General features: G+C 35.3%; 1 protein-coding gene across 4 annotated transcripts in view; it reads right to left on the bottom strand.

Annotated features, from left to right (window-relative positions):
- Nucleotides 1-13,239, bottom strand: part of RIC1 (RIC1 homolog, RAB6A GEF complex partner 1) — a 142,925-nt gene that overhangs the window by 68,598 nt on the left and 61,088 nt on the right. For all 4 annotated transcript variants that reach the window (XR_007146111.1, XM_047829168.1, XM_047829165.1 and 1 more), the window contains exon 3: nt 6,066-6,145. Coding sequence is in view for 3 of the 4 variants with exons in the window: in XM_047829168.1 (XP_047685124.1) it covers nt 6,066-6,145 (80 nt within the window). In the remaining variant the exon portion in view is untranslated. The remainder of the gene's footprint in view (nt 1-6,065; nt 6,146-13,239) is intronic.

The raw sequence follows: 13,239 nt of genomic DNA, 5'->3' as shown, positions 1-13,239 counted from the left end.
TGTACATATATGGTGAGACCCCACAATGCCCGCCAAAGAATAACTGGCAGGGTTTTAAGCTATAAAGTTCATACAGGGCTGGGAGACATTCCAGTTCTGACCATCCAGGGAGAATACACCTTGTTCAGGACCAGATCATTCAATAGAGAGCTCAGAAGGGCTCAGCTAGCCTACAGTAAAGGTTGAACCCACCCTAAAATCATACAAACAGACTTCAAACAGTTCAAGGCGATCTACAATTTAACAGCCACTCAAAACACAAAATCTCAACATTCCTTAAGGAAAAGAAAACTCAGACACTCGATAATGTTGCACAGTTTCCATCATCTGATCTAAAATCAACAGACATGTGATACGACCCAGCAATTCTACTCCCAGGTATTTATTTACTCGGGAGATATAAAGCTATAACTGCAGGGTAAACTGGGAATGGAAACTAAAAAGAAGCAGACAAGGTTCATAATTTCACTTTTCATTGTTTTTTGTTGTTTTTTTTTTTTTTAAGCACGATGGGATTGTACATGAGGGATCAGCTATTTATTGGGTATGAGGGAGGACAGGAGAGTTGAGAGAAAAGCTTTATATGATATTATGTTTGACTTGAGCTTCTAAACGAGGTGATACAGTTTTGATAAGTAAAACACATAGTCAGGGAGGCGCACCAAGAAAATAGCGAATGAACAGACATTACATAGGAATTGGGATTTCAGTGGACTAAAGGTAGGTGTGGCCAATAGGGGAGTAGTTTTCAGTGCCCAGAATTTATACAGTTACATCGCCATCAATGTTATAAGTGTTCATGCAGTTATGATGTAAGCTAACACATAAAATATATAAAGTTCAATACATATGTACATTTACAGAATATATACATACTGAAATCAAATGACACATGTAATATTTTGAGAAGATCAAAGGGAATAAAAAATATTAGGATAACTAACATACTTTTCAAGTTTATAAAATTAATTTAGAACAAGGTACACTGTTAGAAAGAATACTCTAATTCTACAAAACTTGAAGGGAAAAAAGTAGATAAAGTTGATTTTCCCGAAAACACTAAAATTTTATTAGTAAAATGTTGGGGGAAACTTTCACATCTGTAATCCAGACCTTTTCTCCTCTAAATGTGATATAATTTCAGTAAAATTTCTGTCCCTTAAATGTTACAGGATTTTTGAAAGAGCAGGTCATGTTTAAATTAGAAAATGTGAACCTCGGGGCACCTGGATGGCTCAGTCAGTTAAGCATCCGACTCTGGCTCAGGTCCTGAGCTCAGAGTTCATGAGTTCGAGCCCCACATCGGTCTCTGTGCTGACAGCTTGGAGCCTGGAGCCCCCTTCGAATTCTGTGTCTCCCTCTCTCCCTCTGCCCCTCCCCCGCTCTCAAAAATAAACAAACTTAAAAAAAAATTTTTTTAAAAGAAAGAAAATGAGAACTTTGAAGAGCTATTCCCTACTTGCTTCCCACCTGACACTACTTCTTTACGTCAGCTGGTAAAAAGTCTGAAATCTAATAAACTATGTTGGGGGTGAGGAAAAGGAAACCAGAGGTTGAGTTTTAATAGTTGTTTTGGAGGTTTTTTCCGGTGAAGATAATCTGTATATCTTTAATATAATTAAATTTACTGAATTTTAGAATATATATATATTTTTTAAATAAAACTTTGTCCTCAGGAAGGCTGGTCTCTGACAAAAAAGGTCGACAGAGTGGAAAGACAGAATAAAAGAAAAAAATCTCTACTCTCAACAAAGTATACATTATGATGACATATTTAAATGATTTTCATTATGATAAAATTAAATATGATTCACAGCTTTAAGATCCACTAAACTCATATTTAAACATAAACAAATGAACACATTCATTCCAGCGAAACATAAGTTATTTCTGATTTCTCCCTGGCACAGTTTCTTCCATTACTTTCAGTGCCAGTTCCAAGACATGGAAGAAAAGGCCAAGATGACCTTTAGTGGACAAGTCCATCCACTGGTCTGTATAGCTCACATGAAAGGACATTTTAATACGGAATGAAATGTACAAAGGCACAAAAGATACAAGAGGTGAAACTTATCAATCAAAGAAATAAATGACCTCTGAGGATAAAGAGTCATGTGATAAGGATGCCACCACTGTTGAAAGTGGACTCCCAACATCGACAGGAAGGATGCTGGACACACTAGGTGGAAACTACAAAAGATGATGGGGATATCTGACCTGTTCCCAGCTGCAGCATAATGGAAAAAGACATGCAGTCTAAGGTTAAGATGCTGTCACACAATACAGAGAAGCGGAGATACTCTAGAAAAACTCATGTGATGAACTCATAAAATTTACAGAAGAGAAACAAGGGATAACAGTGTTTCTATAACCGAACAGAATACAACTAACTACTGGCCTCAATTACACTGCCTCTATTCTTTACTATTACATATATAAACCACTCCAGATCCTTTGTCCTATTTTTGACTCCCTACTCCTCAAATAAACCCCAAACTAACAGATGACTAGATGGGCATAAATAAGGTTGAGGCAGTAAAGTACTGGTCATTAAGAGTAATACACTATTGGGGCACCTGGGTGGCTCAGTCGGTCCAGCATCTGACTTCATTTTTGGCTCAGGTCATAATCTCATGCATTTGTGGATTCGAGCCCCGCGTTGGGCTCCACACTGACAGTGCAGAGCCTGCTTGGGTTTATCTCTGCCCTCCCCCCAACAGTGTCAATAAATAAACTAAAAAAAAAAAAAAAAAAAAAAAAAGAGTAATACACTATAAGCTAAACACTTACGTCTGAATCATGGCCATGCCACTTACTAGTGACTATCGACTGGTCAGTTACTTAGCCTCTCTGTGCTGCGGTAATTGTACCTAACTACTTCAACAGGGTTGTTACAAGGATTAAATTAGTTAGAAAAAGTGCTTCGAATACTGTCTTGACAGAGCTTACAATGGCACAGATGGCGATGATGATACACTGTCAAAACTAAACATGTTTTTTAAACTCTCCTCAAATCCATGTATGAATCACTTTCCAAGTTTTAAAAACATGAACTCCTATATTCCTCCCAACAAACTGAAGAAACAAATATTCTTATTCCCATTTTATAAATAGGTTCTACAGAAAATCTAAGAAACTAACCAGGGTACAGTAGCCTGGCACTAAAATATACAAGGAGATTCTAATTTGCTCTGCAAAACTGTTTCCCTATAAGATATTTTGTTGGATTTTATATAGCAATTACTAGAAGTTAAACTGGGAAAGTACATTATCAAGTCAAATATTAAAAAACTAAAAATCACTTAACATATACATATAAAATATGATTTACACATTAAATCACTTTTTATATATTTATTCGGACAGAATCACTTAAAATATTAGAAACACAGTAAAAATGTGGTGAAGGAAAAAGTATTTAAAAATAGTATTAACAGCAGCAGCTGTCCTTTATTAATTTTCCCACAAACTAGGCAGTTACGTGAGCACTTAATACACATGATCTCATGTAATCCTATGAAATAATCACTGCGGTTGTCCACTGTACAGATGAGGAAACTCCGGTTTGGAAGGTATTAAGTAATTTGACAGAAGTTACACAGCTGAAAAGAGGAGTGGACGCCCAATGCCAGGTCTACAGGACGCCAAAACCTCGCCCTTTGACTAAGGCAATGCACTCCTCATGCCACTAGGGCAGGACACACTCTCCCGAGCCACAGAGTGAAACCCATGATCGTCAAGACAGTGGAAGAAAGCCCACACTTTTAAAACACACAATGTATTTTATTTAGTCCTCTAGGCTATATACTGTCAAATGCAGCAAAGTTCACGCACTATCAGAACTACTACTTAGTTAAGGGGCGTCCTCTACAGTCTTAAAATCAGAAGGTAAGCAACTCTTTTTAAATCCTCTGCAACACCAAAAGTGAGTCTCAAAACACTATTCCAAATCACTGTAAACATACGAAATCGTGGTAGTGACTTGAAATAATGGGAATGGTATTTTTCATTGTGTCGACAGATGTTATCTCCCTACCCTGCCCATCTATACTAGTATAAATCAAGTAATTATAGGAGCATGTCTACATCAAGCAAGAAAATGGGTTTAAATGTGCTAGTTCAAAATGCACAAGTAAATGAAATTAAAGACACTAATTACAACAGTTCCTCAAAAGGCTCACAAAATTATCGCTTAGAATGAAAAAGTAAGTTTTATATTACCCATAAAACTGCATTTAAAATTTCTAAATACATCCTATCAAAATATCCATAACACGTTAAACAGTAGTACAATTTATATACCGAAAGTTTTTGCATTAAAATTTTTTATTGAAAAAATCAAATTAAATTCCATCATTTAAAGAATTTCTGTACTTTACAAAAGATTTCCAAAAGTCAACTTACACCTCAACTAATACTATAGTACAAAAATAGGTGGCTTATGGAATCAGAAAACATAGATAGTTCCTTAAAATCTATGCTAAAGGGATCTGAGTTACATTCTACATGGCCTACATTTCCCTTTCCCAAAGTGTATTCTCAAGAATTTTAACCAGTATTGAACAACTTTCATAACACAATTTTTTAAATAAAATTTTGCATCGTTTATACATTTTTCAAATACATTGACACTCTTAAACCATAATGAATATACTGTACGTAAATCAAAAATCCTGGAAAATTCAAAAGCTGAAAGAAGCTGAAAACTCACTAAAGTTCTACCATTTAGGAGCAATTACTATACACATATATTGCTCTAGCTTTTTTTAAGATAATTTTTGTTTTGTTTTGCAAAGTTGCAGTCACATTACATGTATAATTTTATGTGACTCGTTTCTCTACTCAGCATAATATGATCAGGTTCTCAAGTTTATAAATGTTTTGAAATATTACATTTAATGATTATATATTATTTGAGAAGAATGTACCACAGTTAACTTCCATACCAAAATTCTCTATTATCACACTTTTGTGTAGATCTACTATCAGAAGCTTGTAAGAACACATTTTACTCTTCCTCTACTGGCAGAGCAGTAATTTTTAAAAAAACAAAAACTACCTTTACATATTAAAACTGTATGTTTCTAAAAGATTTGTTTTTAATGTTTTGAGTTACTAGTATTTAGTTTGAGCTACTAATTAACACAAGTTTCTTTTGTGTTTGTTAGTTATATTTCCTCTTATTACTTTTACCCATTTATCTTTTGAAATCTTTGGGTTTCTTAGCAATTTGTCTCCTTAAAATATAAGATATATTTTATACATAAAATTACATAAAATATAGTATTTTATGAAAATATAAAGATAGAAAGCCTCAGCCCTATTTACTGAAAAAACTTCCTCCAGTTTGTTACTTTTAACGCTGTTCTTTTTTTCCTGTTAATTTTGAGAAATTTAAACTTCCATATATTAAAATGTATTTTCTAATTTCTTATATACCTAATAAATTCTGGCCATCTCCTACCATCTAGAAGTGTGGTAAGTATTCACTTATATATTCATCCAGCTTTAATGGTTTGATCTTTTGCTTTAAAATTAGGATGTTCTTTTATTTCAAAAGTTCTTTCAATAAAATGTTCTTTTATTTCAAAAGTAAAGCAAAAATTTTAAGGAAAAAAAATGCAAAACATACACAACAACATAGCTTAAAGATCAAGTTCTAACCAAGAGGTAACCCCTGCTTGGGGTACACTTTTTTTCTCTGCATGTATAAAACACTACAGGAGTTAAGTGTCAGTAACTTATATTGACATTTCATTTCTTTCCCTCCTGATGTTTTAGCTCCCCCCCTAACAAGAATGCTAGACTATATTAGTATTGATCCTGAAGTCCAAGAAGAGATACAGTACATTCACCCAAGATTCCCAAGTAACTAATTACTTAGTTACAGAATTCTTTATTCAAGTAATGATAGTTAGAGGAGACCTGGCAATTTTTGACATACTATTTTTAAAATACTGACTTGGCTTTATTTTATTCACTTCAGACAATGCAAAACTGGGATGTTTTTATGAATATAAAGTATGCAAGTCAATTGTTAAAAGAATGAAAGACAACAAACTTACTTGGGATACACTGGTTCATAAAGGTACTTGTCCCCTCTTGTAGATGTAATATGAAAAAACAAGATGTAGCCATATGCAGTCTGAAAGATAAATTTTATTTGCCATGAATTAAAGGGTAAGGCTATGACTAAAACCTTATATTTCATTTTTATATATTCTTACTTTGAAAACACTTCACTCTTGGGAACCCTCTTCTGAAGAGCTATAGTCTAACTATCCAATTAAAACAAAAAGACTTTAATACAACCCATCTTGTTTAACGTAACCCATGAAGAGTTTTTATAATATTTCATAGATGTCACTGAAATCAACAGTTCATACTATGTTGTAGACATTAATACTCTAAAATTAAATTATACTACTCAATAGCAGATGATTATTTTGCAAAATATACAGACCTTTTTGAACTCAGCAACATGGCAACTAATTTTTCCAATTTTTAAAGCAACAATGTCACCAAACAACAACAGTAGAAAATCCTTCACTCAACTCAAAGTTTACACAACATAACTTCAAAATGACATATTTACCTATTTCAAAATCAATCGACTGGCTTCTGATTTGCTATAAAATATACCAAGACACAGAAGAAAAACAGAGCAAATCTTCAGTTTCCAAATTTGAAGATCAGTTAATTTTTCTAAGTTAACAAAATGGTATTAAAATATAAATTGTATTAAAACATTGTCTGATTATGGCACACATCTGTGAATTGTGAAGCTCAAACAACCACTACACATTTAAGTGTACAAAAATACTGTTTCTAACCAAACATTTTCAGGCCTGAGTACAGTGGCAACTGCTTGGACCCAACTACTACATGCTAATACTGAACTTTTTTTTTTTTTATGTTTTTATTTATTTTTGAAGGAGAGACAGCGAGAGAGAGACACAGCATGAGTGGGGGAGGAGCAGAGAGAGAGGGAGACACAGAATCCGAAGCAGGCTCCAGGCTCTGAGCCATTAGCAGAGCCCAATGCGAGGCTCAAACTCACGAACGGTGAGATCAAGCGGTTCATGACCTGAGCTGAAGTTGGATGCTTAACTGACTCAGCCACCCAGGCGCCCCAATATTGAACTCTTTATCATTTTAGAAGCAGGTGGGCTTTTACCCAAAGTAGAACAAAGAAAACTGAAAAAAAAAATTATCCAAGTTTTTGAATTTTTTTCCAGTACTTGCTTCTGTTCTTCACTTAAAGGAACACCAGAGGAAAAACAATTTCTTCAGCAATGTGTTGTTTTATTTTTAAGCTATGAACTTTCCTATTTCATAATGTATACCAAAACTCTAGAGTTCAATATATTGGGACACAAAAGAAAAGAGGCTGAGATCATCCTAGTTCCTCATGGGCAATTTTACATTCTTCAAATGTGCAGAATATGGGATCAAAGGAAAACAGATTCAAATCAAACTACATCAGACATCATAACCCCCACACAGATCAGTAATTCTTTAAAATTTGTAAGCTCTACTACTACCTTATATGGTCTAGAAAAGTAAAATAATTTGGGTCTAGCACTGAGATGAATAACATGCAAATGCTGTCTGGAGTATCAGTCACTCAAGGTCAGAAGTTCAACACTTCATGATATCAAATGCTAATAATATACTTGGAATTTTAACAAGTGCTTAGGAGACTATAATGCCAGGGAAAAATATAGCATCATTTGCAACAGCATTTAGAAAATTTTATACATGTGATATACTAGATGAAATTATAAATGGCTTGATTTACTCTTCTAGTATTCTGTATCAATCTTACTAAGTATCTATAGCTTCGCATGTACATTAAACACTATATAGTTCCAGATCTCACTGACCTTTTCTTTAACAGTCTTCCTTTGAACAAGTTCTCTGCCTTTGAACAATCTAAAAAGTTCTGGTAATAAATGATCATCCTTAAAAAGTAGCATCTTCATTGTAAACTATACCCAATCTGTTATTATGCAGTATTATGATGGCCTTTCTCTTCCCACCTTCAAAATACTGCCAATGAGCATACTACAACTGCTTAATCTATAGGCAACAGTCCCAATATCTACTTACAGTACGGACACACATTCTCTTTCACTCTCACACACGCACACGTTTCTCTCTCTCTCTCTCTCTCTCTCTCTCTCTCTCACACACACACACACACACACACACACACACACACACACGATGCACGAACTAATTTTTTCTAAGAAAACGAAAAGACAAAATAAAGAAACTCGGACTTCTCTTTCCTGGTATCATCGCATATCTTTTTTTTTTTTCTTCTTTCTCCAAGGCACACTACTGGAATCTGTGGTTGTCATTACAGAGGCCGAACGATTTTTGTAGGCAACGTGAATGGCAAGTCCTCAAGTCTCTTTCTTTAGTATACCCAGGAATAAGGGTCACAGATACATAAGAATAAAGGCTAACAAGAGGATAAAAGAAAGAAGTCAGTCACTACTTAAGTGGAGAATGGAACAGACTTGTCTCTAATAACACCACTTAAAAGAACTGGAAACAATTTCAAAGGATATTAACAATGCATCAAAAATTCAGTCAGTATGAACATTCAGTCAGAGAAGTATCATCTTCTTTTTTCAATTGCAAACTGTAAATGGAGATTTGAAAAGCTCTGCAAACAACCTCAGACAATTCCACAGTTTAAGAGAAGAGTGTGAAATCTGGAGGTGGCAGTGTGGTTGATGCCATCACCATTATTAATTGCTTGTTTGTATTTTGCTTTGTCTGTCATTGCTTTGTTGGGCATTTGGGAAATTTCCCCTTGCTACTTACAATTAAAAATTTTTTATTTTATTTTTTTTTTAATTTTTTTTTCAACGTTTTTTATTTTTATTTTTGGGACAGAGAGAGACAGAGCATGAACGGGGGAGGGGCAGAGAGAGAGGGAGACAGAATCGGAAACAGGCTCCAGGCTCCGAGCCATCAGCCCAGAGCCTGACGCGGGGCTCGAACTCACGGACCGCGAGATCGTGACCTGGCTGAAGTCGGACGCTTAACCGACTGCGCCACCCAGGCGCCCCAAAAATATTTTAAAAATTATTTTATGACTGCATGACATAAATAAAAGTTAATTTTATATTTTAAATCCAACTGCATCATGATACAAATCAACTGTTAGATACAACTAATGCTTCACCTGCAGGAAGCAATTCCAATACCTTCCTCTACTATCCAATGCCTCTACTGGACATGAATTCACCACATGCTTCAGAATTCAAGTCATTGTGCAATTCTTCCTTAGGACATACCATTTTTATCATGAAGAATAGGACAGATTCATGCATCTAGCTCCAATGATGCATCACAAAGATTTCTATGATAATTAAGAGATAAGGATCTGATGATTTTAGAGATGTATCTTCTATCCCAACATCTGTCATGTTAGGCTTCAAATAAGGCTGAACTAACAGAGTAGCACTTTTCAATTCTTTACACTGGTTTGTAAACATTGTTTACTGTTTTTAGATTAATTATACATGTTCAAATACATAAAACTAATCACCCAAATCCTACCACAAAGAATAATTACGTAACATTTCTGTATAATCTTTCAGACTCTATACATTCAGATACATGAATCTATTTATAAAAATTTCTTTTTTTTTTTCAACGTTTTATTTATTTTGGGGACAGAGAGAGACAGAGCATGAACGGGGGAGGGGCAGAGACAGAGGGAGACACAGAATCGGAAGCAGGCTCCAGGCTCTGAGCCATCAGCCCAGAGCCTGACGCGGGGCTCGAACTCACGGACCGCGAGATCGTGACCTGACTGAAGTCGGACGCTTAACCGACTGCGCCACCCAGGCGCCCCTACATGAATCTATTTAAACGGGAAATGATTAAAAACAGCTATATATATCAATCACACACACTCAAAAATCGGTGACGACTCTTTTGACATGAAGTCATCAAAAATTATCCCTAATACATACTTACTACCACACTCTTATAACAGAGCACTAATTAAAAAAAAAAAAAAGTCTTCTGCTTCCAACCAGGATGGTTTAAACTGAAGCCAATTTATGCTCTCATCTGAAAACAAAACAAAAACCTGGACAAAATAGAAGAATGGTTTTTGAAACACCAACATGAAGCAATGAAGGCCAGGGATCCCTGAGGGATGAAAAACTGATAGAGGAGTCCTGTAATTGCCCCAGCTTACTCCCTTGGCAAAGTTTCCAGGGCACAGCAGTGAGAAGAGGAACTAAGGCAGAGCCTGGCAGACTCCCTGACTTGAGGAATGAAGCTGAGAGCCCAAGAGGAACAAGGCAAACAACGTATACAGAAGAGTACCAGACAGGAGAGAGCTGTGCACAGACAAAATCCAAGAGTACCACACACATGCATATGAGGAAACTACTCGAGGTAGGAGAGAACACAACCAAAAGGATTAGTCAGTAAAGGAAATGTGTATGGTGCTCAAACAGTCCTGAGAACAGTGCCTGTCCCACAGACCGAAGAACTCACTCATAATTCACAGGGAATTGACTAGAACACTCAGGGATGTGGTCCTCAGGTATTCCTGTGGCAATCCTAGAAAGGTATTCCCTTAGTAGTAGGGGATAATTACCTTTAGATTGAGCACTGTTCAAAACCCACATTACGAAGCATAAAATAAGACATGGACATACACTGTCTCCAAGTAATCAATACTTCCTCCCAGACCAAAACTTGATTTATAGGAAGGACCACAAAAATATCCAGCACATAACAAAGTAAAAAATCAAAGTCTGACGATCCAATCAAAGATTACCACATATGCAGATCAGCAGAAAAACAAGAGACACAATGAGAAGAAAAAACAACCAATCAAGAATGATCCAGAATTCAATTAAATGTGAGAATTAGTGCAGAGGGGCATCAAAACAGTTATAACTATATTCCACATGTTCAAAAGGCTGGGGAATATAGAAACCATATTTGAGAGATAAAAAATAAAACATGAGACTAAAAATATACTGGATATGAATATAGAAACCACATGTGAGAGATAAAAACTAAAATATGAGGCTAAAAATATACTGGATATGACTAACTTGCAAGAAAAATTCACTGATCATAAAAGCATAGCAGTAAAGATTATCCAAATGAAACACAAATAAACCCAAAATAAAACTGAAAGAGCACTGGTGAACTGTGGGACAACTTCAAGTGGCCTAATCTACAAGTAAACAGAGTCCCCAAGGGTACGGGTAGAAGTCAGAAAACGCAGTTGCATTTATTTAATCCAAATTTTATTTGTTTCAGTTACACTTCTTCAAAAAGTAACTCCATTTTCAACAAGAACAAGACCAATCTATGTTGTGGTTTTACCATATGCAAAAATCAAATATGCACAACAGATGTTCCTTGACCTCAGTAGAATTAAATTAGAAATTTGTAACAGATTTCTGGAAAACTCTCTAACATTTTGAAACTAAATAATTCATAGATCAAAGACATAAAAAGGAAACTTAAAAAATACAGTGTACTAAAATTTATGGGATGTTGCCATAACGATACTTAAGGGAAAATTTTAGAGCTTTAAAAAGTTGTATTAGAAAAAAAGAAAAATCACAAATCAATGACATCAGCCTTTGCCTAAACTAGAAACAGATGAGCAAATGAAATTCAACTTAAAAAAAAAAAGGAAATAATAGAGATCAGAGTGGAAATCAATGAAATAGAAAACAAAAATAAACTCAATGAAACCAAACTTGGTGTTTTTTAAAAATAAGATCATTGGGGCGCCTGGGTGGCGCAGTTGGTTAAGCGTCCGACTTCAGCCAGGTCACGATCTCGCGGTCCATGAGTTCGAGCCCCGCGTCAGGCTCTGGGCTGATGGCTCGGAGCCTGGAGCCTGTTTCCGATTCTGTGTCTCCCTCTCTCTCTGCCCCTCCCCCGTTCATGCTCTGTCTCTCTCTGTCCCCAAAAAAATAAATAAACGTTGAAAGAAAAAAAAATAAGATCATTAGGGGTGCCTGGGTGGCTCAGTCAGTTAAGCGTCTGACTCTTGATTTTGTCTCAGGTCATGATCTCACAGTCATGGGACTGAGCCCCACTTTGGGCTCTCTGCTGACAGCGCAGAACCTGCTTAAACATTCTCTCCACCTGCCCCCAACTTGCTCTCTTTCAAAAGAAATAAACATTAAGAAAAAATAAGATCATTAACACTTAAACACCTCTAGTCATATTGGTCATGGGGGGAAAAAAAAAGATAACCACTATCAGAAATGAGAGAGGTGGCATCACTACAGATTCTAGAGATATTAAAATAATGATGGAGTACAATGAAAAACTGTAACAAAAAATTTACAACTGTATGTCTATTTTATCAAATAGACAACTTCCTAGAAAGACACAAACTGCCAATACAACCACCTTGCATAAGCCTACTATGTATTCAAGAAACTTAAATTTTAACTAAAATCCTTTTTGGCTCAGATAGTATCACTGGTGAATTCTACCAAATATTTAAGAAATAATAATTCAACACAAAATCTTCTAGAAAACCAAACAGGGACACTTCTCATCTCATTTTATGAGGCCAGCATTACCCTCATCCCAAAACTAAAGACATTATAAGAAAATAATCTAGTGACCAGCACCTCTTATTAATATAGATGTAAAACTTCTAAACAAAATTTTAGCACATTAAATCTAGCAATATGTTACCAGGAAAATACATCGTAAGTAAATGAGGTTTATTCAGAAATGCAAGGTTGATCTAACATTGAAAAAAATCATCCAATGTATTTTACCATATTAATAAACCGAAAAAGGAAAATAGTCTCAAATGCAGAAAAAGCATTAAACATCCTACAAAGCATCCTGATTAAAAACTGTCAGAAAATTCGCAATAAAGGGAAAACTTCCACAACTTGATAAAGGAGATCTGCAAAATACCTAGAATATCATTCTTAATAGTGAAAGACTGAATGTTTTTCTTCTGTTCAACACTGTAATGTACAATCTAATCAGTAAAATCAGGCAAGCAAAAGAAATAAAAGGTATCTAAATTAGAAAGGAAAAGGGAAAAAACTGTCCTTGGACATCATCATCATCTATATAGAAAAATCTGATGGAATGTACCAAAAATGAACCAGAGTAAGTTGAACATGACTGGAATACACAAGATCAATATACAAAAATCAACTGCATTTCCATATATGTAAAGAACCAGAAAATTAACAT

This window comes from Prionailurus viverrinus, chromosome D4, assembly GCF_022837055.1.
Source record: "Prionailurus viverrinus isolate Anna chromosome D4, UM_Priviv_1.0, whole genome shotgun sequence".
NCBI classification, from domain to species: domain Eukaryota; kingdom Metazoa; phylum Chordata; class Mammalia; order Carnivora; family Felidae; genus Prionailurus; species Prionailurus viverrinus.
Note: the sequence above shows the minus strand (reverse complement) of the source record. Positions and strands in the feature narration are given on the sequence as shown.